We start from the raw sequence: 23,037 nt of genomic DNA, 5'->3' as shown, positions 1-23,037 counted from the left end.
AGTACACCATCCGTCCTCCTCTCGCTACCGCGATGCGCTCCTGTTCCAGTATCTCAACTCTAGTTCCCCCCCGAAGGGTGAACCATCATGATCTAGTCCGCCGTGGACATCTGACAAAGGGCGTTTGTCCGCCAAAGCACACACAGAAGACGCGAGGGTCAACTCCAAAGAATTATGTAAATAATAACATCGATAGATACAGATAATAGAATAGCCACTTAGGCTTATAGCTAGGGATAACATCCTAGGGTTACATATTCCATAACGAACATAAATGACAATAAAAACACTTAACATGTTCCAAATAGGATTAACAAATAACAATCACATTCGACAACTAAGTCAGTATGCATGTTGCATGAAATGATATGCAGGTTAACCCAGTCAACCAATATGCAATCCGGAACGGATGGACATCAACGAATCAGCCCTAGCACCAGCCACGGTGGGACCATTTCAGCCCGCGTGCCTCTTACTCCAACATCAGCGGTAGTCAGATCAGCCGTAACCCGTGGGTCTGCCATTTCGGTCTGCTACAAGAGACGTCTACAGACGCTCTTACACAGAAATCCGGGTCTTATGACCATTTTGGAATCCGACGAGGTCCAGAGTACGTCCTGTGTTAATACCCCATTAATGTTGCATGAATGCAGGATGATTAGTCAAACAACGTCTCCGAATCTCACTCGACACGTCGCCACGTGTTCTAGCTGAATTAAAGTCTCTAAAAGCTTACCCTAAGGTAAAGTCGATTCTGCGACAAAAGACACTTCTTTCCAGAACACACATTCTCTCATGATGATCTCCAAATCATCCGACTCATCTCAATCCGATGGTCACAACTGCTCAACGAGCAAGAGTATCAACATACTCGGGAACTATCAATTCCCCGGACTTATCCCCAGGATAGCCCAACAACATAGCTGCTCCAACAGCACAATAACAAACGCTGCTCCAACAGCACCACAACATCTACATACTCGAAGCCTCTCAACTTTCTCAACACTGGGATCCGACGACACTTCTCGTTTTCCAAAACTAAGATTTGACTTCCACGCCTTCCTTTCGAGTTTATTATCATTAATTAAAGATTTAGAGGTTGTTTAATGTCTTATGAGTTTTCTTTACAAAATACTATCCTTTTAGTCTTATCGCAAATCCTATAAGTTCTCGGGATCTCCAAATCCCCAAATGACTCCAGAGAATGTCTCGATAGATAAACATCATAACAAGGCCCGAATCTCATTCGTCCTATCAAGCTTTCTCAAAACTCTCAAAATAAAATCGGCATGACCTGCCCGCTATTCTCACCATTCAGAAACTCAGATTCCAGTGCATAAGCATAAATAACTCAGCACAATCAGTCAACATGTCATATATCAACATATTAAGCGATAACCACATAGCACTTAGCATATAAGGCATGCACCACACATCCTAGATTACCCACATAGCACATAGCATGTAAGTCAATCTCAAAAACATTCAGTAGATGCATCATCTACATTGTCAGCCGAAGCCTCAGAAAACATTTTCCAATCACACACAATCCAGTGCATAAACAATAAACAATGTCGAAAGCATCGACCCTAAGCATTAACTAGAGATTCAGTGAGAAGCCCTCACCTGCAGATTCTCCAGGATGAACTTCCAACTCTTCCTCACAATCAAAGTGTTGTTCCTCAGGAAATTCCTCAAAAGTTCCTTTAAAACAAAATCACAGAAATACTATCAGAATCTATCGAAAACTAAGCTATCGATACTCACTAAGGTTACTCGAAGTAATCTATACTCTAAGGTACGATAATCTAGCGCGAAAGACAAGTTTTCGGAAAAGGAAATTTTCCTCCTCCCCCTTAATAGGTTCGGCCACTTTTCACAATTAGGAGACTCGATTTTTCTTCGATCAAACTTGGTTCCTATGCTTTCATTAGCCGTAACTAAGGGTATTCTGAACTCGGAAAAATTATCGGATCAAAAACTGTCGCAGGGGTATTTTGGTCATGATTTTTAACTTAGAAATTTCAAAACTGAAATCCAAAAACCAAATTTTGCAGGGACGTCACCAACGACGTTTATGACAACTAATCCTACTAGCACTAAACTAAGGCAATAGTTTTCAGCCTAAAGGTTGAAGCTTTACTCCAAAAACTCCAAAAATGGGTATTTAAGGCTAAAATTGATTCCGGCGGAATTCCGGCGACATAACGGAAAATCTAACCCGGCAGAAGTGATCTTGGGCACATAAGGAAGAGGTTTAGAATCAGAAATGAAATATTCAGGATAGTTTTGCAAAAACCTCAAAACTATCAGCTCAGAAAAGTCTACAGAAAAGCTATGGAAAAAGCGATCAGAGGTAAGGATTAACGACTATACCTCGAAACCTTGAAGCAGCAACTAACGGATCAACGATCAAGCAAGTAATGAAGAAAAACTCTTCTTTCTTCTTCCTTGTTGAAGCTCGCGGCCTTGGAGAGAAAAATGGAGGAGTTTTGTGTTTTTTTCTCACTTGCTTGCTATATATAGAAGATGGAAATTCGCGGGAAAATGAAAGTTTCGCGAATCTGATTTTTCCGGCGTCATTCTCCGTGAATTCTAAGATATGTTTTGGCAAAATAATTCCAAAACTAAAAAGATGTCTCCTTGTATTTTTGGCAACTAATGCATAGTCGGTGTAAAACTATTTTACCCGATAAGTTGCTTTTTGCATCGAATGTCGGAATGGAAAACTTCCTTCTGAAGAAAGATTGAAATCATCAAGAGAAATGGGTGTACGCGTGTAGAATCTTCATTTGAAGCTCTGAATAGAAAAAGTCTTCATTGACGGTTGATTCTAGGGTTTTGAAATACCAGGGATTCGGTTTCGGCAAACTTCCGATGATTGGAATCGGACGTTCGTAGATCCTAGAGTTTCGCCTCGAAACGATTTTGATATATGGAAAAAGAGAAGTTCTAACATTTCTCTGAAGATTTTTGGACTAAAATCCTACAGTGTTCCAAGGGTGGAACATAGTTGTTGGAACATGTTGCCTTGCATTTTGTCAAAACAACTGATTGTCGAAGCAGATGCCGTGGCATCTGACCTCGTGAAGCTAGGACATCAGTCCTCAGCTTGTGTTTCTGTTATGGGCCTTCTGAAGATTTGCTGAAGATATGTTTTTGAGTTACTTGAGGAGCAAGTAACTATTCCAAAAGGGTTTTAGTTGTTGGGTTGTTATTTGTTGAACCAATCTTTGTTAAAAGATTGATTTCTATCTTTACTTGTGCAATAAGAAACCGAATCTATCAAGATTGCGTTTTCAAATTGCTGTTATTGGAATCTGTTTCTTCAGCCCGTGCTAACCCTAAAGCCCATGCTACCGCTGCTGAAGTCTATAAAAGGATGAAGACCTAAAACGTGAAGATCACCGAAGCTGAAAGAGAGATTAAGAGTTTTAGGATTTGTTATTGTGCTTCGTCCTGTGTTAGTTGTGAATCTGTCTTTGCTCACTGATTCTATAAAGCAAAGAGAGGTTCTGTGTTGTTTGATTGCGTTCAAACTTTACTTGTTCATTGTGTTCACCAATCACTGTGGCAGTGATTGAGAGAAAGTGAGAGGGGCTCTCATACTTAGGTTGGGATTCTAAGTAGAAATACACTGGGTAGATTAGGAAGTGAACTATGAACTGAGTCGTTCATGAGTGTCTGTAATTCCTGAATCTTGAGATAGTGGATTTCCTTTCTTTGGGTGCAAACCCTCCAGACGTAGGTGAAAGTTTTCACTGAACTGGGTGAACAACTTCTGAGTGTTATTGTTTTGTTGTTAAGTTCTGTTTTATTGTTAAGCGATTGTCGAACCTCTTGTCTTAGCATCGTGCAGGACAATCGTATCAGAGGGAACCTGAATTACAATTGGTATCAGAGCAGGCACCCTGTTCTGGTTGGGTGAGCTCCAGGGAGTTTTATTCAAGTTCTCATGGATAACAAGGAGGGAGGATCAGTCAACAGGCCACCCATTCTGGATGGTACTAACTATGACTACTGGAAGGTTCGCATGACAGCCTTTCTCAAATCGATTGACAACAAGACTTGGAAAGCTATTGTCAAGGGTTGGAAGCACCCCACTAAGGCTGAGGTTGAAGGCACCTCTACTACTGTTGTGGAAAAACCTGAAGAAGAATGGACCAGTGTTGAAGATGAAGCTGCACTTGGAAATTCAAAGGCTCTAAATGCTATTTTTAATGGAGTTGACAAGAATATGTTTAGGCTGATCAATACATGTACTGTGGCAAAGGATGCTTGGGAAATTCTGAAAACTGCACATGAAGGAACTACTCGAGTAAGGATGTCAAGACTTCAGATGCTTACTACTCAATTTGAAAATCTGATGATGACTGAAGAAGAGACTATTTCAGAATTCCACATGCGTGTCCGTGACTTGTCTAATGCGAATATTAGTCGTGCTATAACTTAAATCGACTTCGATACAATCCTCAGACTTTTCCTGAACTTCCTCCTTCATAAATATATTCCATTCGATGAACTCTTGTTCAGGTTTTCCTTCACAATATATTAAGCCTAGTCGTAAATGGAAATCTCTTCCACTTTTTCTAAGCTTAAAAACTTGGGTCTTACATTCCGTGTCTTTTAGATCCGTCGGTTTCTTCTCTCACAACGACTTCTGCAATCCTTGTTGACCTCCCTTCGCAGCGGAAGATATCAGTCGTCACTATGGTTACTAACCATCGGCCCCTCCGCAGAAGTTACCCGGCCGTTACCATGGTTACTAACCATCGGCCCCTCTGCGGAAGTTGTCCAGCCGCTACCATGGTCCCACGAACCATCAGCTCTGATACCACTTGTAGGGGATTCAGACACCTCGATTGCACGGAGTAGTAGAGCGAGAAATCACAGATAAAGCACACAACATCTTTGGTCACGCAGTTCGGCGAAATCGCCTACCTCTGCGACTATAGAGTAGCTATAGCTCTTTTGTATTACTTGTGGCATGAAGCATGTGGTACCAAGTACAACTTTTAGGGTTACATTGTTATCCTATTTATAGTGAATTCTATTGATCTCTATTTTACAATAAAATCCTAATAAATTCTATAAAATCCCTTAAAACCTTTTACAATCCACATTAAATGAAATCCTAATAAACTAAAGATTTTAGCCCAAAATATAATCAGCCAAATCTCAACAAACTTCAATCAAAAGAATAAGGGACATTATTAAATTAATAAACTTCTAAAGGGTCTTTTATTTCAAAATAAAACCACTAAGGTATCGAAACTAGAGAACAACTTGATATGTTCATTCTTTGTCAAGTTTATCCTATATTTTTTGTTGTCTGCTTTAATTTTTGTCTGTAGTACAGCAAGTGTGCAATGCAAAAAATCTTCACCAGGTTTCAAATTTAATTAAATTATTTCTCGGAGAAAGTTTTGTTTTATGTATTATTGAAAACAAAATAGTTCATATATTATTATTATATAAAGAAAACTCTGTAGATAGAACATTCTGTTCTCAAGTTATTTTCATTTGGGTCATATCATTTCCTGCAGGAGCCAAATAATGTCTGGAATTCCTTTTCAAATCCAGATCCTTGATGATTTGGAGTTCCACGTTTTGTTTGCCAAAAAGTAGGAGATTGGTGTTCCTTAGTTTATCCCCACCATCACTAAATTAAGTTATCATTGGATATGGAAGTAAAACAATGAAATTAGTAAAAATTCTATGTGCCGAAAAGGTCGGTGGTGGATGCTAGTCATTTGGCTACACCAAGCCTTTTGTGCCACTTGAATTGATAAGAAACGTGAGAACGCCTCTTGGAAAACTTCTTAAGAGCAAGCTGGGTGCGCCTTTATAGCCCCGCTTCTTTTTCCCCAAAGTTGCAACAAAAATCTAATGGGTCTTCTATGACATGGATGTGAAAGTTTATTAAATTGTATTCTTTTAAAACGATATTAGATTGATTGGTTTTATAGACAATAACTTGTTTGGTTTATGTGGATTCAGCACACATCCCGAACATATTAAGGGCCAAGTATATAGATGACAATTGAGAAAGACATTTTATATTATGATTAATAAACATTAGGCAGTGACTATTACGCCTCCTATCTCCAAAACTGAAAAAAGACCAAAATACTCTTCAGTAATTTAAATTAAAAAAAAACTACCTTATCTTTCCCTACAAACCCTCCCCCTCTTTCAACCGTATAACCCCTCTTCCTCTCCAACCCAATTTCAAAATTTTCATTCAGTCCCTCGATTTGATTCTGCCATGGGAGCATGTTTTGTGACTTACCCGCACTCTAAACTGCGGACAGGTTTTATGACTACCGCATGTTTAAGTGCGGCAGATGGTCAATTTTTTTTAATTCTCTCTGAATTCTCTCTGAATGTTTATAAATTCTTTGTTCTGTCCGCACTTTAATATGCGGCAGCACATATTTGCCTTTCGCAGTTTAAACTACGGAACTATTATTCCAACACATCACGTTCCGCACTTTTAAGTGCGGGAAAATCAATTTTATTTAGGTAGCAGTACCAGACTTTAACACGATTGAAATGACTAAGTTTTTCACTTCGGAAGGTATAAATTTCACACTTCCGCACTTATGTTAGCGGGAGCGTGTAATTTGTTTCACTACCGCATGTTTAAGTGCGAGACTAACCCAGTTACGTCGGGAAGTCGCGAAATCGCGTTGAAAGCTAAAAAAAGCTGAATAAAAGCTCGAAAAAATGTAAAAACTTACATGGGTAAGCTTCTATTCTTGACTTGAGATCACCTAAAAGAAGTTGGGAGTGGAGGATTAAGAGGAGGGTGAGGAGGAAGAAGGAGATAGTGTGTGGGAAGTAAAAATAAAATATTACCTTTTTATGTTTTTTTTACTAAGAGCAATGTTGAAATTTTTAAAAAAAAAGATGGTGAACTTAGTAAAATGGGAGGCGCAAATAGTCACTGCCTAAACATTATGTCGAAATATATACATGCATCTTCCTACTCTTTATCAACAAATATAGTCCGTCCTACCTTTTTTTGGTCATGGAGCTATATAGCCCAATTCAATCTTCGTTAGCGTGTTTTTTCTACACATTTCCAATTTGTCCCCACATTCTCTACATGTTGTATGTTAATTACATGACATAAGCAGCTAGTTTTCTGGTCAGCATTAATATCTATCGGCTTAATTTTTTACATCAGAAAGTGAAATTGCACCTATCAAAGATTTATCTCGAAATCTTCCCTCCCCAATGAATATATCACACATCTTTTATATTATTTGAGTCATTGAGTGTAATGACTAGGCTAAAAGGCATTTTTGGTCCCTGATGTTTCAAGTTTGTGCAAATTCTGCCCCTACTCTATTTTTGTCGACTTTTCTACCCTTCATGTTTTCAAACAGTGCACCGTCTACCCCTCCGTCAGTCATGTTTTCTCAGGAGAGGTTCCTGAGTGGATTGGAGAGATGAAGAAGAGTATATGAAGTTGATGATGATCAAGGAAATGATATGAATTAAATTTGTTTGATGTATATATCAATTATGTATGTAACTGAACTGGTTAAATGCATGTTTTTCTACTTACAAGTCTTGAGTTTGAATCTCTTATGCCCATTTTTTTCAATTTCACTTGTAATTTTCACGTGATAGGTCCAAAAAATATTTAAAAAAAAGTCAAATCAGCTCATTTCATTAGTTTTTTAACGTCTGACTGACGGAGAGGTAGACAATGCACTGTTTGAAAACATGAGGGGTAGAAACATCGACAAAAATAGAGTAAGGGCAAAATTTGCACAAACTTGAAACATCAGGGGACCAAAAGTGCTTTTTAGCCTAATTACTATTAATCATGATCAGTGCAAAAACAAATTACACAATCAATCAAATATATATCACACATCTTTTATATTGTTTGAGTACTTTGTCGGCATACATCGGATTTTTTTCATATCTCATTTCTCATTTTTCTTTATTAAATATGTATATCACTTATTTAAGTTTTTTTATTCTAAACCTAATTACATTATAATTCTTTTTTTCTTTCTAATTTGTAATGCTTTGAATCAATATATCAAAACCATTTTAATCTTTCCGGTGTATATACGAAAACATAAATTACAAAATTTTAAGTTAATTTCCAAATCAATCCTTCTAAAATATTTGATATCAGTTTTTTCGATGTCATATTTGATATTATTTTGAATGTATGATATTATATTCAATTTTTTTTTAATCTTGTAATATAAAAAATAACCACAATCATTAAAAAATACTTTGTCAACATACATTTTAATGGTAGAAAAATCAGAATTGACTTTTATTAATTATTCTAATGTCATTAAAAATCATTAATTCTCAAATTAAAACAATAGTACTTTTGAAAAAAGTCACAATTGACTTTTGTTAATAATTTTAATATCATTAATAACTATTAAATGCAATATTAACACATCATTATTTTTTAAAATAAGGAATTATTTAATATTTAAATTACTATAAAATCAGAAAATATAAATATGACATCATCTACCTACTAATTATAGTATGAGAGAGAAAACTTATAAAAAAGAAACATAAAATGAGGGGGTGACACTTATCGGAGTTGTTACTTTTCAGTTTAAAGTAAAAAAAATGGAAATATATGATAGAGTGCATGTGTACAACTATGAGTGCAAATAAATTAAATCCATTATTTTATTGAAAATAAAAGAAAACAATCCAGATCTTTAATGAAATGGACATATAGAAAAACATTCTAAGTAATGTTTGGCCAAAAAAATTTTGTAGCTTAAAATCTCCTTAAAAGTAAAAAATGGGTCATTTTTTTTTAAAGAAGCTCTTAAAATAAAAGCTACGTATTTTTTTATTAAGGAAAATTAATGATAGCTCTAAAATTTAAATTTAAATTGAATAACTTTTATCTAAAAAACTACTTATTTTTTAGAGTTGTTTGCCTCTATTCCTCTTCAATCAGACCTTCCACTGACTAGTTCTTGGATCGGTCTCCCTCCTCTCCACCAACAAAATCTTGCCGCCAGTGGCTTGTGACGGTAGCTTCGCGATGAAGGAAACACACCTCACAAACACCTTTCCCCCTCTCCTTCTCACTTCGATTCAGCACCGCAATAAGAAGATTCAATAGATGTGGCTTACAAGGGGTTAATTCGAGATAGGAGGGGTGGTGGAGGGTATTGGCCGGGGCGACGAGGTCCTTAGAGGGGAAAACGATGCCATGTGGTTTACTTAGTGGTTGGGTCAAAAGTAAGAGGTCGATGTTGTCGCGGTTGAGCCTCAACCAAGGTAATTGAAGATACGCCAGTTCTAGAGATGTTGTAAAGGGGGTGACGAAAGCAGAGTTTGGGTGTCAAAGATGATGACCGCCTTGCATCATGGAGGCTCGAGAATTTAATGATTAATTATGGAACTCTTCTGCGGCGAGCTTAGTAAATACTATTCAACTCAAAAAAAAATCACCCTCTATGTGCAGTGGCTCTACTCCCCTTCTCAAATTCCATGGAGGGTGAGGATGATACTACTGAGGATGTCGTTGAATTAGTTCTGAAGGACCTTGAGAATTTGGTCATTGTTGCTAATCTTGGAGGGTCTATGTCTATCTCATTTGAGGAAGAACTTGATGGTGGTGATGATGATGACTCTAGTGGTACTGAGTTCGATGGTATTTGAGGATTTTAAATTTGGAGATGACGATTAGTGACTTATTTGTTCTTGTTTTTAAGTTTATCATTACTTCTATTGATGTTTTGTTAATTTTTCATGACTTACATACCCTAAATTTGGATATTTGGTAGTTTTATGCATGAATTTAGCTATCATTGTTGGATGATTTGGATAATTTTTAATACATTTAGTGTGACTTCATCATTATTATGGTTTGAAAAATATTATTGAGGATGTCGTTGAATTAGTTCTGGAGGACCTTGAGAATTTGGTCATTGATCCTAACCTTGGAGGGTCTATGTCTATCTCATTTGAGGAAGAACTTGATGGTGGTGATGATGATGATTCTAGTGGTACTGAGTTCGATGGTATTTGAGGATTTTAAATTTGGAGATGACGATTAGTGACTTATTTGTTCTTGTTTTTAAGTTTATCAGTACTTCTATTGATGTTTTGTTAATTTTTCATGAATTACAAACCCTAAATTTGGATTTTTTTATAGTTTTATGCATGGATTTAGTTGTCATTGTTGGATGATTTGGATAATTTTTAATACAATTAGTGTGACTTCATCACTATTATGGTTTGAAAAATATTATTGAGGATGTCGTTGAATTAGTTCTGGAGGACCTTGAGAATTTGGTCATTGATCCTAATCTTGGAGGGTCTATGTCTATCTCATTTGAGCAAGAACTTGATGGTGATGATGATGATGATTCTAGTGGTACTGAGTTCGATGGTATTTGAGGATTTTAAATTTGGAGATGACGATTAGTGACTTATTTGTTCTTGTTTTTAAGTTTATCATTACTTCTATTGATGTTTTGTTAATTTTTCATGAATTACAAACCCTAAATTTGGATATTTGATAGCTTTATGCATTGATTTAGTTGTCATTGTTGGATGATTTGGATAATTTTTAATACAATTAGTGTGACTTCACTCATTGATTGGACAAAATTCAAATGGATCCTATTAAATTTGAAGTGGGGCTCATTTCTTAGTATGCTCTTATAAGTTATAATCAGTCAATGAATTAAAAATGTTGCTAGTAGTTTTTAATTTATGATTCATTTAATTAACACCTCACTTTTTCTTCCATATTTTTTCACTTATTTTTATTTCTATCTCTTCTCTTCTTTCTATTACATTACTCATCATATCTCATATATTTTTTTTATCTTCTTATTCACATGCGGTGGAGGTTATTTTAAAATGGGTATCAAACTTTATTGGTATTTTTCTTATCTCAATACTCATAGGGGCCTAATACACCAATATAGGAGTAATGATATATACACACCTCATCTTTGAAACACTTCATTTCCACCTTTTTTTCTTTTTATCTCTCTCCTCTTATTATCTATCATATCTAATACTTTTACTTTCTTACTTTTTCTTTTCTTCCTATCTCTCTCTTCATTCCACCTATCTCCACCTTAAAGAGAGGTGTGAAGATAACATTATTGCCAATATAGTATTATACATACAAAAGCCACGCCACCCGTAGACTGCTGTGGCCAATGGTCAATTTTTTGACAAGTTATGTATGTCGGGTATCGTGAAAAAAGGACAGAAAAGATCATGATGTACAAGTACAACCGTAGAGAATCCTGTATGATCATGTTAAAAGCCAATTAATTCAAGTATAAATGTTTAATATACAAACAGATACATCATATAAAGACTGAAATCGGCCCTCGTCTATTTTACAAGGAAAATGTTAATGCACATATATAAATTTATGGGACATCTAAGAGCCATATGAGCTAATGGAACTACAAACTGAAGTGGGCCAAAGTCCAGGTGGCTCAAAGTGCGATCAATGAGATTCATGTCCTATGCCCTATTCACTAAGATCTTTGAATTAGCCCTTACCGAAAAGCACGACTTACCTCACTAGTGGAATTCCTTTTCCGGTATTCTATCTATTCCCCCTCAGATCATTGAAACTTTCTTTCAAGCTTGATTGAGGGATTCGTAGCATGCTTGCTATGCCTTTTCCCTTCAGGAAAGATTGAGAACTTCGTCCGGGGTAGACGGGTCTACCAGCGCAACCATGAAGCTGAGATCATCGTGTTGGAAGGTCTTCTTCCAAGATGAAGCTTGACTCGGGTAGGACTACTAAGTCCGCTACTTTGGTTTGGAAACCTCCAGAGGTGCTGAAGGATCATAAGCTTCACAGGAAGCCGATGCCTAGGCCGAGGCTGGTGCCTAATTCTATGCTTGAAGCCTAAGCTAGAGCTAGAGCTGAAGCCTAATTATAAGTTTTATCTAAAGCTGAAGTTAGGGCTAGAGCCTGAGTTGATATCCTAGAGTAGCGAAACTACAAGTGATGGGATGCTATCCGGAACCCTTAAGGTCGGGGACAATCTGCTTCGATTGGGCCTTGCGGGCAGACAGGCTAACTTGTGGAGACGAAATGGAATCGTATAAGAATGTCGAGTCCCGAGGGTCTGCAAGAGGCTGAGCTAACAAGCTGGTTGAATATATCATGGGGATGCCCGATTTGCGATTGAGCTAGCCGATAAGTATGATCTCTCCGGTCTGGCATTAGCCACTCCATCCCTACTTCCACTCAACAAAAAAGACATGATTATGGGGCTCTACCTCCAGAGTGCGTATGACTATTTACGACCAATGGGGGCCAAGGGGGATCCCATAAATAATAAGTAATTAGAGAAGTAACTCGGGCTATGAGCTATTTTGTCGGCTAAAACTGCCACTAGCTCATATATCACTTTGATATCCGCCGATATACGTATGTACATATGTCATCACTTATTTTACAAGTATGATATGCTTTGAAATTTTGGAAAAATTTTGTGAACATTCAATTCACACATTATCATCGTAGAGATCATGAATAAGATAGAAAAATAATAAATATGATATGTAATGTGATGTGGCATAAAAGAGAAATTAAATAAGAAAAAAATAACGTATATAGGTGTTACAATTTTAGCGTATATGAATCAAGACTCAAATTTGTGCATGTCTTTCTAAGCACACAATATAGTATATATTCCCACAATTAGAAGTCATGACAAAATCTCCCACCCCTACATTGAGCGCACCAAGCGGTAGAAGATTGACTAGTGAATTTTTTTAATTACAACAGTTTGAATTCAACTACTTAATTATTTAAACAGCAAAGAGTTAAACCACTTGGTCACCCCGCTTTATGGTTGCACTATCATCTTAGAATTGAACACTAAATTTTAAATTAGCTAGAGATAGAGATAAAATAACAATTTACAAGAGGGAATACAATAATGATAAATAATAATACTATATAATAATGATAAATAATAATAAATTTTAAATTTACATTTTTTTCAATTATTTATAATAATAAAATAATTAACAACACAATTTTTTAAATTAGCTAGAGATAGCGTGAGACATTATTTGTATTTTTCCCCTTTGAAGTTTTTCATTTACGTGGCATGAGGGAATAATTGAGTTTGTTGAAATCTTTTAGAGACTAAAAGAAATATACATGTAAGAGTTCCACAACACAAACATTCCAATGAAATTAAGATGCTTATTCAATTTCAAAAGATAAAATGATGCTTGTTCTCTTGAAAAAAGGCTAATAATTCACAAGTGGATAGACGCTTCGAGCAGGTAGCCCCCACAACACAAATTGCGTGTCGCTTCCGATTGTCTGTTTTGTTCCCAGGCTAATTTCTGGTAGCTGGGAGAGCAGAACAAAACCTATACTATATATTACTCTATTATTAAGCATCTCCTTCTAGCTTATTGAAATGTAGATGCATGTACACACTACTATCCCTTATTATATATTAATGTGATTTCTCTACTAGGATTTTGATACTAGTTTTGCACAGTTGTTGACAATAGAGGTTACAAGCTGATAAAGGAAAAAAAAATAGAGGATAGAAAGGCTTTAATAATATTTCTTCAAAATTTAATTCAGCAGAAACTAGCAGCTTCTTCTTGAACTGTGCTTGATAATTGATTCATAGCAGCTGCAATTTCATCCACTGTGTTCAGCTCACATCCTTCCTCTACCTAACATTCCAATAAATATAATGACAAAAACAGTTAACACTTTTTTTGTAAAATAAAAAATCTCAATAGGCATTTTAGTTCCTTAAAGAGACAAATTAAAATAATTCACTTTTTCCCAAATGTAGAAATATATTTCAAAGAATTTTTTTTTGAGTGATTAAACCTAATAATTCATTATCATGTAGGGACAAAAACATATTTAACCCAGTAAAAAAACATAAGAACACAACAAAAAAGAAACGTAGGAGAAACTGGCAAAAATGTAGGCAAGGCTATACCTTCACACTAACAGAAGCAAGTACCATATCTTCCACAGTAGTAACATTAAGATGGAGAATGATGAAACCAAGACTTTGCATCCCAAGAACCATCTTCACAAGCTGCCCGGGTTGCTTCTTTGACAGTATCTTAATATTGGCATGACCATCCACCAAGGTCACCTCTATGTCCGCCGCGGCAGGTGGCCGGTTCTGGTTCTGTGCCACCGTTGCCTCGCAGCACGTGTTGGGATAGCTCGTGCTGCCCTCCGATGTTGCACGTGTAGAGTACTGAGGGAACATGAAGAACTCAGCAAAGGGCGATGAAGATGAACCATCTTCATGCCATTGTTGTTGTTGTTCCTTTGTTTTGATGTTTCGCCCCTTCATGCATTGTAGAAGCTGCTCTAGCTCCTTCACAAAGTTAATGGCACCTCCAATGATAGAAGCTTGATCACCCTGTTTTGGAACCAACCAAACTATGTATAAATGTCTTAAGTAATTAACACAAGGTTGAAACAAATTGAAAATTAGAGTGAATGCTAAATTTTGGTTTCCTAGCTAGCTATCACAATATCTCTGGTGCATCGAAGATCACATTAAGTATGCAGACCTCTCTCAATAAATCCTTCTTCACATGAATGACTCATGAATCGAACTTTGGATTGATGCTTAAGGGGTTCAGTTATTTACGAGTTATGCTAGACCTTGTTGACAATTTTTCTTTTTTATAGAAATTCAACAACTTATCACATTTACCCAAAATAAATTTTGAATCAAAGCTTTAAATGGGGAAGCAACTGTTGAAACTTATACGATGAAGAATCAATTGTAAGTACTTCAAGTACAATTCCAAACACATCATAAACCAAAAGTGAGTAACCAAAAACTCACCCTTTGTACATAAGAAGGAGGCATCAAGGATCTGAGCACAGCTAGGTACTCATTCATCTGTTTCCTTCGATTGCGCTCAACTGCAATGTGAGTCATCCTCTGGTTTTCGATGTCCTCCTGATTCTTCGCACTCTTGGTACGGCGCCTTTTACGCCGACCGGTGACGGTGGCCGCAGTGGTGATGGAAGGAGGAAGATTGTCAGTTCCGGGCGAGGAATAATCGATGATGCATGCCTCTGGGGATGAGTGTGAATCGCATTGATCTTTGACATTTTGAACCACTGAAGGAGAAGTAGAAGAGTCCCAATTTGCATGGAGATTGTGCTCTATGTTACTGTTGATGATTCCCAGAAGTGCTTTCTCTTCTTCTGCAAAGGAACCGTATTCGTGGCGGTTCCAGTTTGATCCTTCACTTGGAGGGTTTCCTCCAACTAAAGAGTACAAGTAATCTTTGTAATTGTATGTGAATGGATCTTGTGGGAAAACCACTGCCTCTAAGGCCATTATTTATCACTTTTTGTTGAAAAATGTTGAAATTGTTAGGTAAGAAGAGGACTCTTGTACCTCACAAAGGAAACACTACTAAAGCAGAGAAAAAGTTTGAGAGAGAAAAACAAAAGGAAGAGAGTAGTGATGTAAGAGGCTTAAAGGGAAAGTTTAGGCTGAAGATCTAATCTGAGAATAGGTACTACTTAAGAAAAGTGTTGGCAGAGAAAATTAGAAGATGGAGGTTCAATGATTAGTGCTAAATAAGAAGAGTTTTGGGAAAGAAAAATAAAGGGAGAAAGAAACTTTGCACTAAGTTCATAACAGAGCAAACAAAGTGACCCTTTTTAAGATCAAGTTATGAACAAAGCTGATCCCTCCTTCCCTTTTCTTGAAATCTCGATGAGGATTGTTCATACAAACAAAAAGCTACAGCTCTGTTGCACGTGAGGTTTCTACTTGTAGACCATTTTCTTGATCGCACAAACAGACCCACGGGGTAAACACAGAAAGATTCTCTTGGCAATTTGTTAATCCTCTTCTATTTATAATAGTGTTAGCAATAAATTAATGATGTTTACTATCTTTTGTAAAGGCAAACAGAACCTCCAAAGTCCAAATTATGGATTAACAGTACCTAATAGTATAAGACTTCCTTAGACATTAAACTGGTTCAAGTGGTATATGTTTTCTTAAGTAATGTTTTTGGGCTTAAATATTGTATATCAAAAAAATATCGTTATGAGAGTTGGCTTAACTATAATATAAATATTCTGACTTGAACATGATTACCTTTCATGGATCAAAGTAGATGAACAATTTTATATTTAACATACAATTTCCTTTTTCTTTTATTATTAGGTACCGTTTGGTAGACAGGTGGGAAGATAACAGAACGTGACATATGTGTTATGTTCCATGTTTGCCATGTTTTTAAAAGGGAACGGAACATGACAAAAAGCTCTTGGAATGGAACACTTTGGTTCCATTGAAAAGGATGAAACGGAGGAGAACAGAACGGGAGACTCAACTAAAATTCAAAATTACCCCTAGGTTAATTCTTACATCTTTCCTTATTTTCTACACTTCTTTTTCACATCAAGCCCTATCTTCCAAAAAAAAAATTCTGCAACTGCATTCCAATTTTCCTGCACAAAGTATTTGCTCCCAACCGTAGTAACAATTCAATCGCTCCAATTCTTAATTCGTTCCTGTATTAGGATTCCAATCGCTTCATATTATATTACCATAGTCCACAACGTAATGGCTTTAATTTTCAATTGATTTTATATGCGTTTCTTCTTGGCATATATGATTTGCTAGCATAACAAAAGATGAAGAGTACAGTGGTGTGACCAATCTTTCATGCAATATTACCCTAATTTTAGGTTTGCGTGAATAACTTGTAGGAGATGAAATTAAAGCAACATATACATAGAAAAACATTAAATATGATAGGGGTATATGTGTAAATAATCCTATGATCCTGTTTTGTATATGTTGTGTTTGCCAAATATAATGTATAGAACATTATTGTCTTGTTCTGTCCTGTTCTATTCAGTCCTGTTCCGTCCCGTCCCGTCCCGTTCAGTTTCCAAACACTACCTTAAGGTTGGAGAGTAGAATGTGACCAAATGTCACTTAAATTTCAATGTTGTGGATTGAAACTGGTAATATATACAGGAGTTGCTTTCCAGTTTTTGAGAGAGTTCAACTCTAGAGGATTTGCTTTCCATTTTCAGATGTGTTAGGACCAAGAGCGACCAAGGGTGGCTGCGGCGGCGATGCAGATCCAGAAGAAGTGGTGCTTGTTTTTCTCTACCCTCTATTCTAGGCTAGAGATCACGTCACTAGACTCACCCTCTCCAATGCCAACATCACCCGATACACCACCCTTCAAAAGCCTCACACACCTTGATTCAACTCCAACTTCATCCTAAGGGTTTCCCGAAACAGTTCCAAGCAAGAGTATCTTCACTTCTCCCTCAACAACTTAAATAACAAGATTCCTCATGATTTAATTTAGACCGGTTGGTGCTATTTTGCAATATCTTAACCTTGGCACCACCAATTTCATTTATGATATTCCCTCTAGTGAGGTGAGTTTTAAGATTTCACAGATTTGTGTGGTTAGTCTCATTAGTCAAGCCCAGAGCGTGCGACAATCATGCAATGAGGCACGGATAAGAAGGTTGATGACGCGTGCAACAGCATCCTCAGCAACAAGGCCACTTTGCTATCGTCGTCAAGGCTGAGGCTGAATAGTAGCAAGGGGACATTCTCCTACACTACAGCGCCGTCAGTGTATGAGGGCTGAGAACGACTGAGACTTCGCTGGAGACAGCGAAGCAGCGGCGGAGGACGACCTTGGAATTGACAGGGGAAGAGGGAGTGAAGGGGAGTTGGGTTTGGGGCCTCCCCTATGGGGCTGCGCGCCCCACCTTTTTTTTTTAAACCCAAAAGTGCCCTACGGAAAGGTACTTTCCGTATTCAATTTAACTGAATACGGAAAGGTACTTTCCGTATTATATTTTGATGAATACGGAAAGTTATTTTCCGTATTTAACTCTGACAGGATTCCCCCTTTTTCCACCATTACTCCTCCCTCACCAACTTTCACCAACCCCTCACCAGCCCCCCTGAACCTCCTCAATGCCTCCAGACCACCCTCTCTCTCACCCTCTCCTACCTCACTTTCATTCCCAAGCTCTCCACCACCATCCACTCCTTCATTTCCCAAGCTCTCCACCACTACAACAAGTGTTGTAGTAGAGGTAAGTCTATGTGTTTATTTGTTGTTATTTTGTAGGATTAAGTAGTGGAAGTAGTTAGATTAAGTAGTTTAAGTAGTTAGATTAAGTAGTTTAAGTAGTTAGAAGGATGGGTTTTTGAATTCTGAGTCGTGATATAATACGGATTGTTATCTTCCGTATTGAATATGGAAAGGTACTTTCCGTATTCAGTATGGAAAGTAACAATCCGTATTCGGTATGGAAAGTATATTTCCGTATTGAGTATGGAATGTAACTTTCCGTATTCTCTTCCAGGGATGACAGATTCATTTTTCTTTGGTGAGTCACAATTGATTGAAGCTGGATTTCACAATGGTCAACCTGAAGAGGCCACTACAGAGGTGCCACCACCAGCATTTGTGCCCCCGTGTATAAGTATAGATGTCTCGCATTTATTTGCAACTGATCAGGTATTCTTTGAACATATTTTTGCATTGTTTTGAGAGTGTAATATATCAATTCTTATTATGTCTTGATCACCCTTGTAATCAATTCTTATTATTATAACAGATTTTCCCTACCCGTGATGATCTTATCAATTGGGTTCATGGAATTGCGATTGAAAATGGATATGTTACGTTGATCACAAAGTCAGATTATGGTGGGAATGGAAGCAGAAAAGCTTATGTCATGTTGGGGTGCGAGAAGCATGGTAAATATGTTCCTTATAGAGACCCTGACCTTGTTGAAGGGACGAGATCACAAAAGACAGGTTGTCCTTTTAGACTAAAAGGACGACCTAGGAAAAATGGCATAGATAGAGATTGGCGGCTAAAGGTGATGGAAGGTATACACAACCATGAACCAGCTAGGTCACTACTTGGGCACAATTTTGTTGGTCGTCTAAAACCCGGAGAGAAGGAGCAAGTGGGAAAAATGACAAGGAGTTGGGTTCCACCGAGAAAGATGTTGTTGACTTTGAAGGAAAACAATCCTTCAAACTTGACTACCATATCTCAGATTTATGGTGTTTGCAAGAGGTTAAGAAAATCCCTCCGCGGGGGATTGACAGAAATGCAACACTTGTTGAAGAAGTTGGACGGTGACAAGTATGTCCACTTTGAAAGACATGAGCCTGGATCGGAAGTCATTAGGGATGTATTTTGGGCTCATCCAAATGCTATCAAACTGTTCAACACATTTCCATATGTAGTGATTATGGATTGCACATACAAGACAAACAAATATGCAATTCCCTTGCTTGAGATTGTTGGACTGACTTCCACAGATAAGACATACTCCATAGCCTTTTGCTACATTGTTAATGAGGGCACAGATGACTACGTTTGGGCACTGGAGTGTATGAAGTCTCTATTAGCTGATCAAGCCATGTTGCCTAAGGTGATTGTTACTGACAGGGATCTTGCCTTATTGAGTGCTGCTAAGCAAAGCCTTCCTAACACTACACATTTATTATGCTTGTGGCACATCAACAAGTGTGTTTTGGCAAAGTGCAAACTCTATGTTGGCACAGATGATTTTGCTGAGTTGGTTATGATGAAGTGGACAGAGGTGGTGGATGCTGCAACAGTTGAAGAATTTGAAGTGAAATGGATGCAATTGTTTAATATGTGCAAGGCAAAATACAGCAACTTTACCTCCTATTGTTCTACTACATGGTTGGTTCACAAGGAGAAATTCGCCAAGGCATGGACAAATCATGTGATGCACTTTGGAACAACAACAAGTAACAGGTAAAAAAATTACATGAGCTTAATTTATGCGTTGTTTGTTCATTTGATAGATTGTTGTTAATAAGATATCTATTTGTTGTTTGCAGGGCTGAGGGTGCACATGCCAGTTTGAAGAAGATGTTACGGGATTGCAAGGGTGACCTGGCCACTTCATGGGATGCGTCGCATAGTTTGACATGTAATCGACATACTGAAATATTAGCATCGTTTGAGCGCAGTATTCACAGAATTGATCACATTTTCATGTTCCCATTTTACACAAATATTAGAGGATTTGTGTCAAACAAATGCCTGCAGCTCATCGACGATGAACATATAAGAATGAAGTCCTACGGCGGATGCGATTGCTTGTTGAGAGAGACTCATGGACTACCTTGCGGTTGTGAACTTGCAGGTCACCGGTCAACCACTCTCTTGTCAATTAATTCTATTTGTTATTGAAAGTGACACTTTTGTGAACTTGCAGGTTATGAAAGAATTCCATATGAGTCAATTCATCCATTCTGGAAGAGACTGAGTTGGGAGCATGTACCTGAACCTGTTGCAGATACTACCAGCAACCATATTTGCGGCATGAACCATGGAGATATGCAACCAGAAGTTGAGGCATTGACACATTATTTCAGTTCTTTGGATACTGGAGGGCAGAGTATGGTAAGGAGGAAGCTTCAAGCGATCTATTGTCCTGAAAGCAGTTCACTTTGTACTCCTGCGGTTAAGATAAGGTCCAAGCGCACTCTTAAGGCGAATGAGAAAATACCACCTAAGAATAAAGCAATAGGATCCTTGACTCGTGATCTTTCAGGTTTTGAACATGTTGATAGGGAGATCAGAGAGGCAAAGAAGGTTTCACAACCACCAAAGAAGAAGAAGCGTGTGAAGAAGTCTGATACAAGCTATTTCATGGGTCATTTTCCAGCCTTTTTCCACCCATATATACAAACAGTTCAGAATGTTGAGGATGATGGCGCAAACATTTTCATAGTCCCATCATCAGAGTCCTGTCATTTTTCCACCCACCAAAGAAGGACTCTGATACAAACATTTTCATCCACCCCATCATCAGAGTCCTGTCATTTACAACCACCCCATCATCAGAGTCCTGTCATTTCCAACCACCCCATCATCAGAGTCTTGTCATTTTCATCCACTAAATGACGAACTTGAAACCTGACATTACTATCTACCACCAACCAACCCCAACCACACTTGTATTATCCACCAAACACCATAAATCTTTTGACCATTCTGCTATAAATCTCTCTGGGTTCTTTATTCTTCTTCATCCTTTTCTTCATGTCTTGCTTTCGAAGATAAAAAAAAACAATGGAACAAGACTGGGATGCATTAGTCCGCCGTTGCAAACGTCAAGGCAGCACTTCTAGCAGCTCTCGTCCTCTCATTCCTGGGCCAGCTGGCGCCGTCCAGGCTGCCATGTATGGGCGTAGATCCAACCCTAACACACTACTCATTCCGACCCAAGAATTTGTGAGGCGTGCTCTCGAAGACAGATCAACCGAAACCGATCCTGATTTCAATTCAAATGCTTGGCTTACAGCCCTGCAATTGGTGGAATCTGCCACTCCGCTGGGCACAATCACAACGAATGTTGAGAGAGTAGAGAGTGTTGTTGCTGTTATTAAATCATGCACTCCCAATGGTTTCGGAGATGCCAAAGTTACCCTCAAGGTATTTGCTCGCTTTTGTCCAACTTCTTTAACCGTCAATTTGTTGTCTCATTTTCTCTCACGATTGCATTGATTTAGGACCCTACGGGCACCGTTGACGCTAGCGTCCATCGCAAGGCCTTCACTGACGGGGAATTTAGGAATGTCATAACTGTTGGATCTGTTCTTGTTCTCCAAAAGGTCTATTACCTTAAACATTAATCTTGCTTCCTTTGAACAAGTACGCATTAATCTTTTAAATTTGCAATTTACTTGCAGGTTGCTGTGTTTGCACCGAGTAAATCTGTTCGTTATCTGAATATAACGTTGCCCAACATAGTCAAAGTATTTCCACAGGATAGCGGACCCCACGACTTCATCGATATCACTGAGGATTAATTTTGTTTTCGTGTTGCTTCTGAATAATTTCGTGTACCCTTTAAACTGTTTGCCATGAATTATTTATGTTACTTATCCTGCCTTTGATTATTTACGGTGTAGTTATACGAGTTTTTTTCAATACAAGAGTCGGCATATAATGAGTGAAAATAGAAAGCATGATTAATATAAAGAGAGTCCTAATACAAAGAGTCACATGTCATAATATAAAAATACAAAAAAAATATACAAATATATAGTCAATCACTCACCCCGACCCCTACCGGCCCCTCTACGACCTCTAGGTCCACGGGCTCTGCCTCCACAGCCTCTGCCTCCACGCGCACCCTCTGCAGGAGCACCCTCTCCACGGGCTCTGCCTCCACGGCCTCTGCCTCCACGCGCTCTGTCTCCACGACCTCTGCCTCCTGCAGCTCTAGCTCCTCGGACAGCAGCAAAGGCTACCCCCTGGGTACCAATGAAGGCATTGGATCTAATAAGATCCAGCGCCCTCTCAGTGAGGGATCGGGAATGCGTGCCCTCTGCAGGAGCATCTGGCACCTCGAGTGACTGCTCCAACAAGTCCACGGCCCGACGCATAACAGTCTGCAAAAATAATGTAGATACATTAGATACAAATAAAATATCATGAACAAAAAATCACAATTGAATGGAAAATAAAATTCAAACTTACCACTGCACTGAACTCCTCCCTCCTATCATCAGGGATGATGAACCGATGGGACACAGCGCTGTACCACCTCATGTAATCCTCCACAGCCTCTCCCGGATATGTAGCGGGGATCCCCTGAGGGCGGAGGTGCGGCGCAAACTCAGCAAAGGCAGCATCTGCGGTCTCAGCAAGGGACCCAGACGTCTGGATCTCAGAGGGGTGTCGAGGGACATCCTGTATGAAGCCAAACTGGCGCAGAACCCTCTCTGGTAGATGCCGTCGAACAACACGGCCTAATGGCGACCGGATGTAGCCAGAATACATGGCCCTCGGATCCCGTGGTCGATGAGCCCGATGGTCCTCAAATGGGGTCCATATAACGTCATCCACCGTCAGCTCATCGAGCATGACTCGCCTCTCATCAAGGCCTGCATGCCCGACCCGGGACATAGCCCACCGCCGCGCCCTAGGCTGGTCCTGCGAGTACTC

At 38.4% G+C, this 23,037-nt stretch overlaps 2 protein-coding genes across 2 annotated transcripts; one reads left to right on the top strand and one right to left on the bottom strand.

The window, feature by feature from the left end:
* Nucleotides 1-13,196: 13,196 nt before the first annotated feature.
* On the bottom strand, nucleotides 13,197-15,864 carry LOC130734186 (transcription factor bHLH94-like). Its single transcript, XM_057586534.1, has 3 exons — nucleotides 14,859-15,864; nucleotides 13,986-14,423; nucleotides 13,197-13,707 (listed from the first exon to the last, which is right to left on the bottom strand). Exons 1-3 carry the CDS (start codon nucleotides 15,360-15,362, stop codon nucleotides 13,609-13,611), a joined length of 1,041 nt encoding a protein of 346 aa, XP_057442517.1. The 5' UTR covers nucleotides 15,363-15,864; the 3' UTR covers nucleotides 13,197-13,608.
* A 1,893-nt stretch (nucleotides 15,865-17,757) lies between these two features.
* LOC130730387 (protein FAR-RED IMPAIRED RESPONSE 1-like) lies at nucleotides 17,758-21,181 on the top strand. Its single transcript, XM_057582391.1, has 5 exons — nucleotides 17,758-18,546; nucleotides 18,647-19,830; nucleotides 19,917-20,224; nucleotides 20,297-20,833; nucleotides 21,144-21,181. The coding sequence occupies exons 1-5, from the start codon at nucleotides 18,283-18,285 to the stop codon at nucleotides 21,179-21,181; spliced, it is 2,331 nt and encodes a 776-aa protein (XP_057438374.1). The 5' UTR covers nucleotides 17,758-18,282.
* The last annotated feature ends 1,856 nt before the right edge of the window (nucleotides 21,182-23,037 follow it).

Source organism: Lotus japonicus, chromosome 1 (genome assembly GCF_012489685.1).
Source record: "Lotus japonicus ecotype B-129 chromosome 1, LjGifu_v1.2".
In the NCBI taxonomy this organism is placed as follows: domain Eukaryota; kingdom Viridiplantae; phylum Streptophyta; class Magnoliopsida; order Fabales; family Fabaceae; genus Lotus; species Lotus japonicus.
Note: the sequence above shows the minus strand (reverse complement) of the source record. Positions and strands in the feature narration are given on the sequence as shown.

What these genes read in the sequence shown, in the direction of transcription:
- LOC130734186 (XM_057586534.1), bottom strand. Translation starts at nt 15,362, where the DNA reads ATGGCCTTAGAGGCAGTGGTTTTCCCACAAGATCCATTCACATACAAT. An exon ending in CTCCTTCTTATGTACAAAGG is followed by an intron (nt 14,424 to 14,858) that starts GTGAGTTTTTGG and finishes GTTCCAAAACAG; the next exon opens with GGTGATCAAGCTTCTATCAT. An exon ending in TTGCTTCTGTTAGTGTGAAG is followed by an intron (nt 13,708 to 13,985) that starts GTATAGCCTTGC and finishes TTGGAATGTTAG; the next exon opens with GTAGAGGAAGGATGTGAGCT.
- LOC130730387 (XM_057582391.1), top strand. Translation starts at nt 18,283, where the DNA reads ATGGAAAGGTACTTTCCGTATTCAGTATGGAAAGTAACAATCCGTATT. An exon ending in GGAACAACAACAAGTAACAG is followed by an intron (nt 19,831 to 19,916) that starts GTAAAAAAATTA and finishes TGTTGTTTGCAG; the next exon opens with GGCTGAGGGTGCACATGCCA. An exon ending in AGTCCCATCATCAGAGTCCT is followed by an intron (nt 20,834 to 21,143) that starts GTCATTTTTCCA and finishes TTGCTTTCGAAG; the next exon opens with ATAAAAAAAAACAATGGAAC.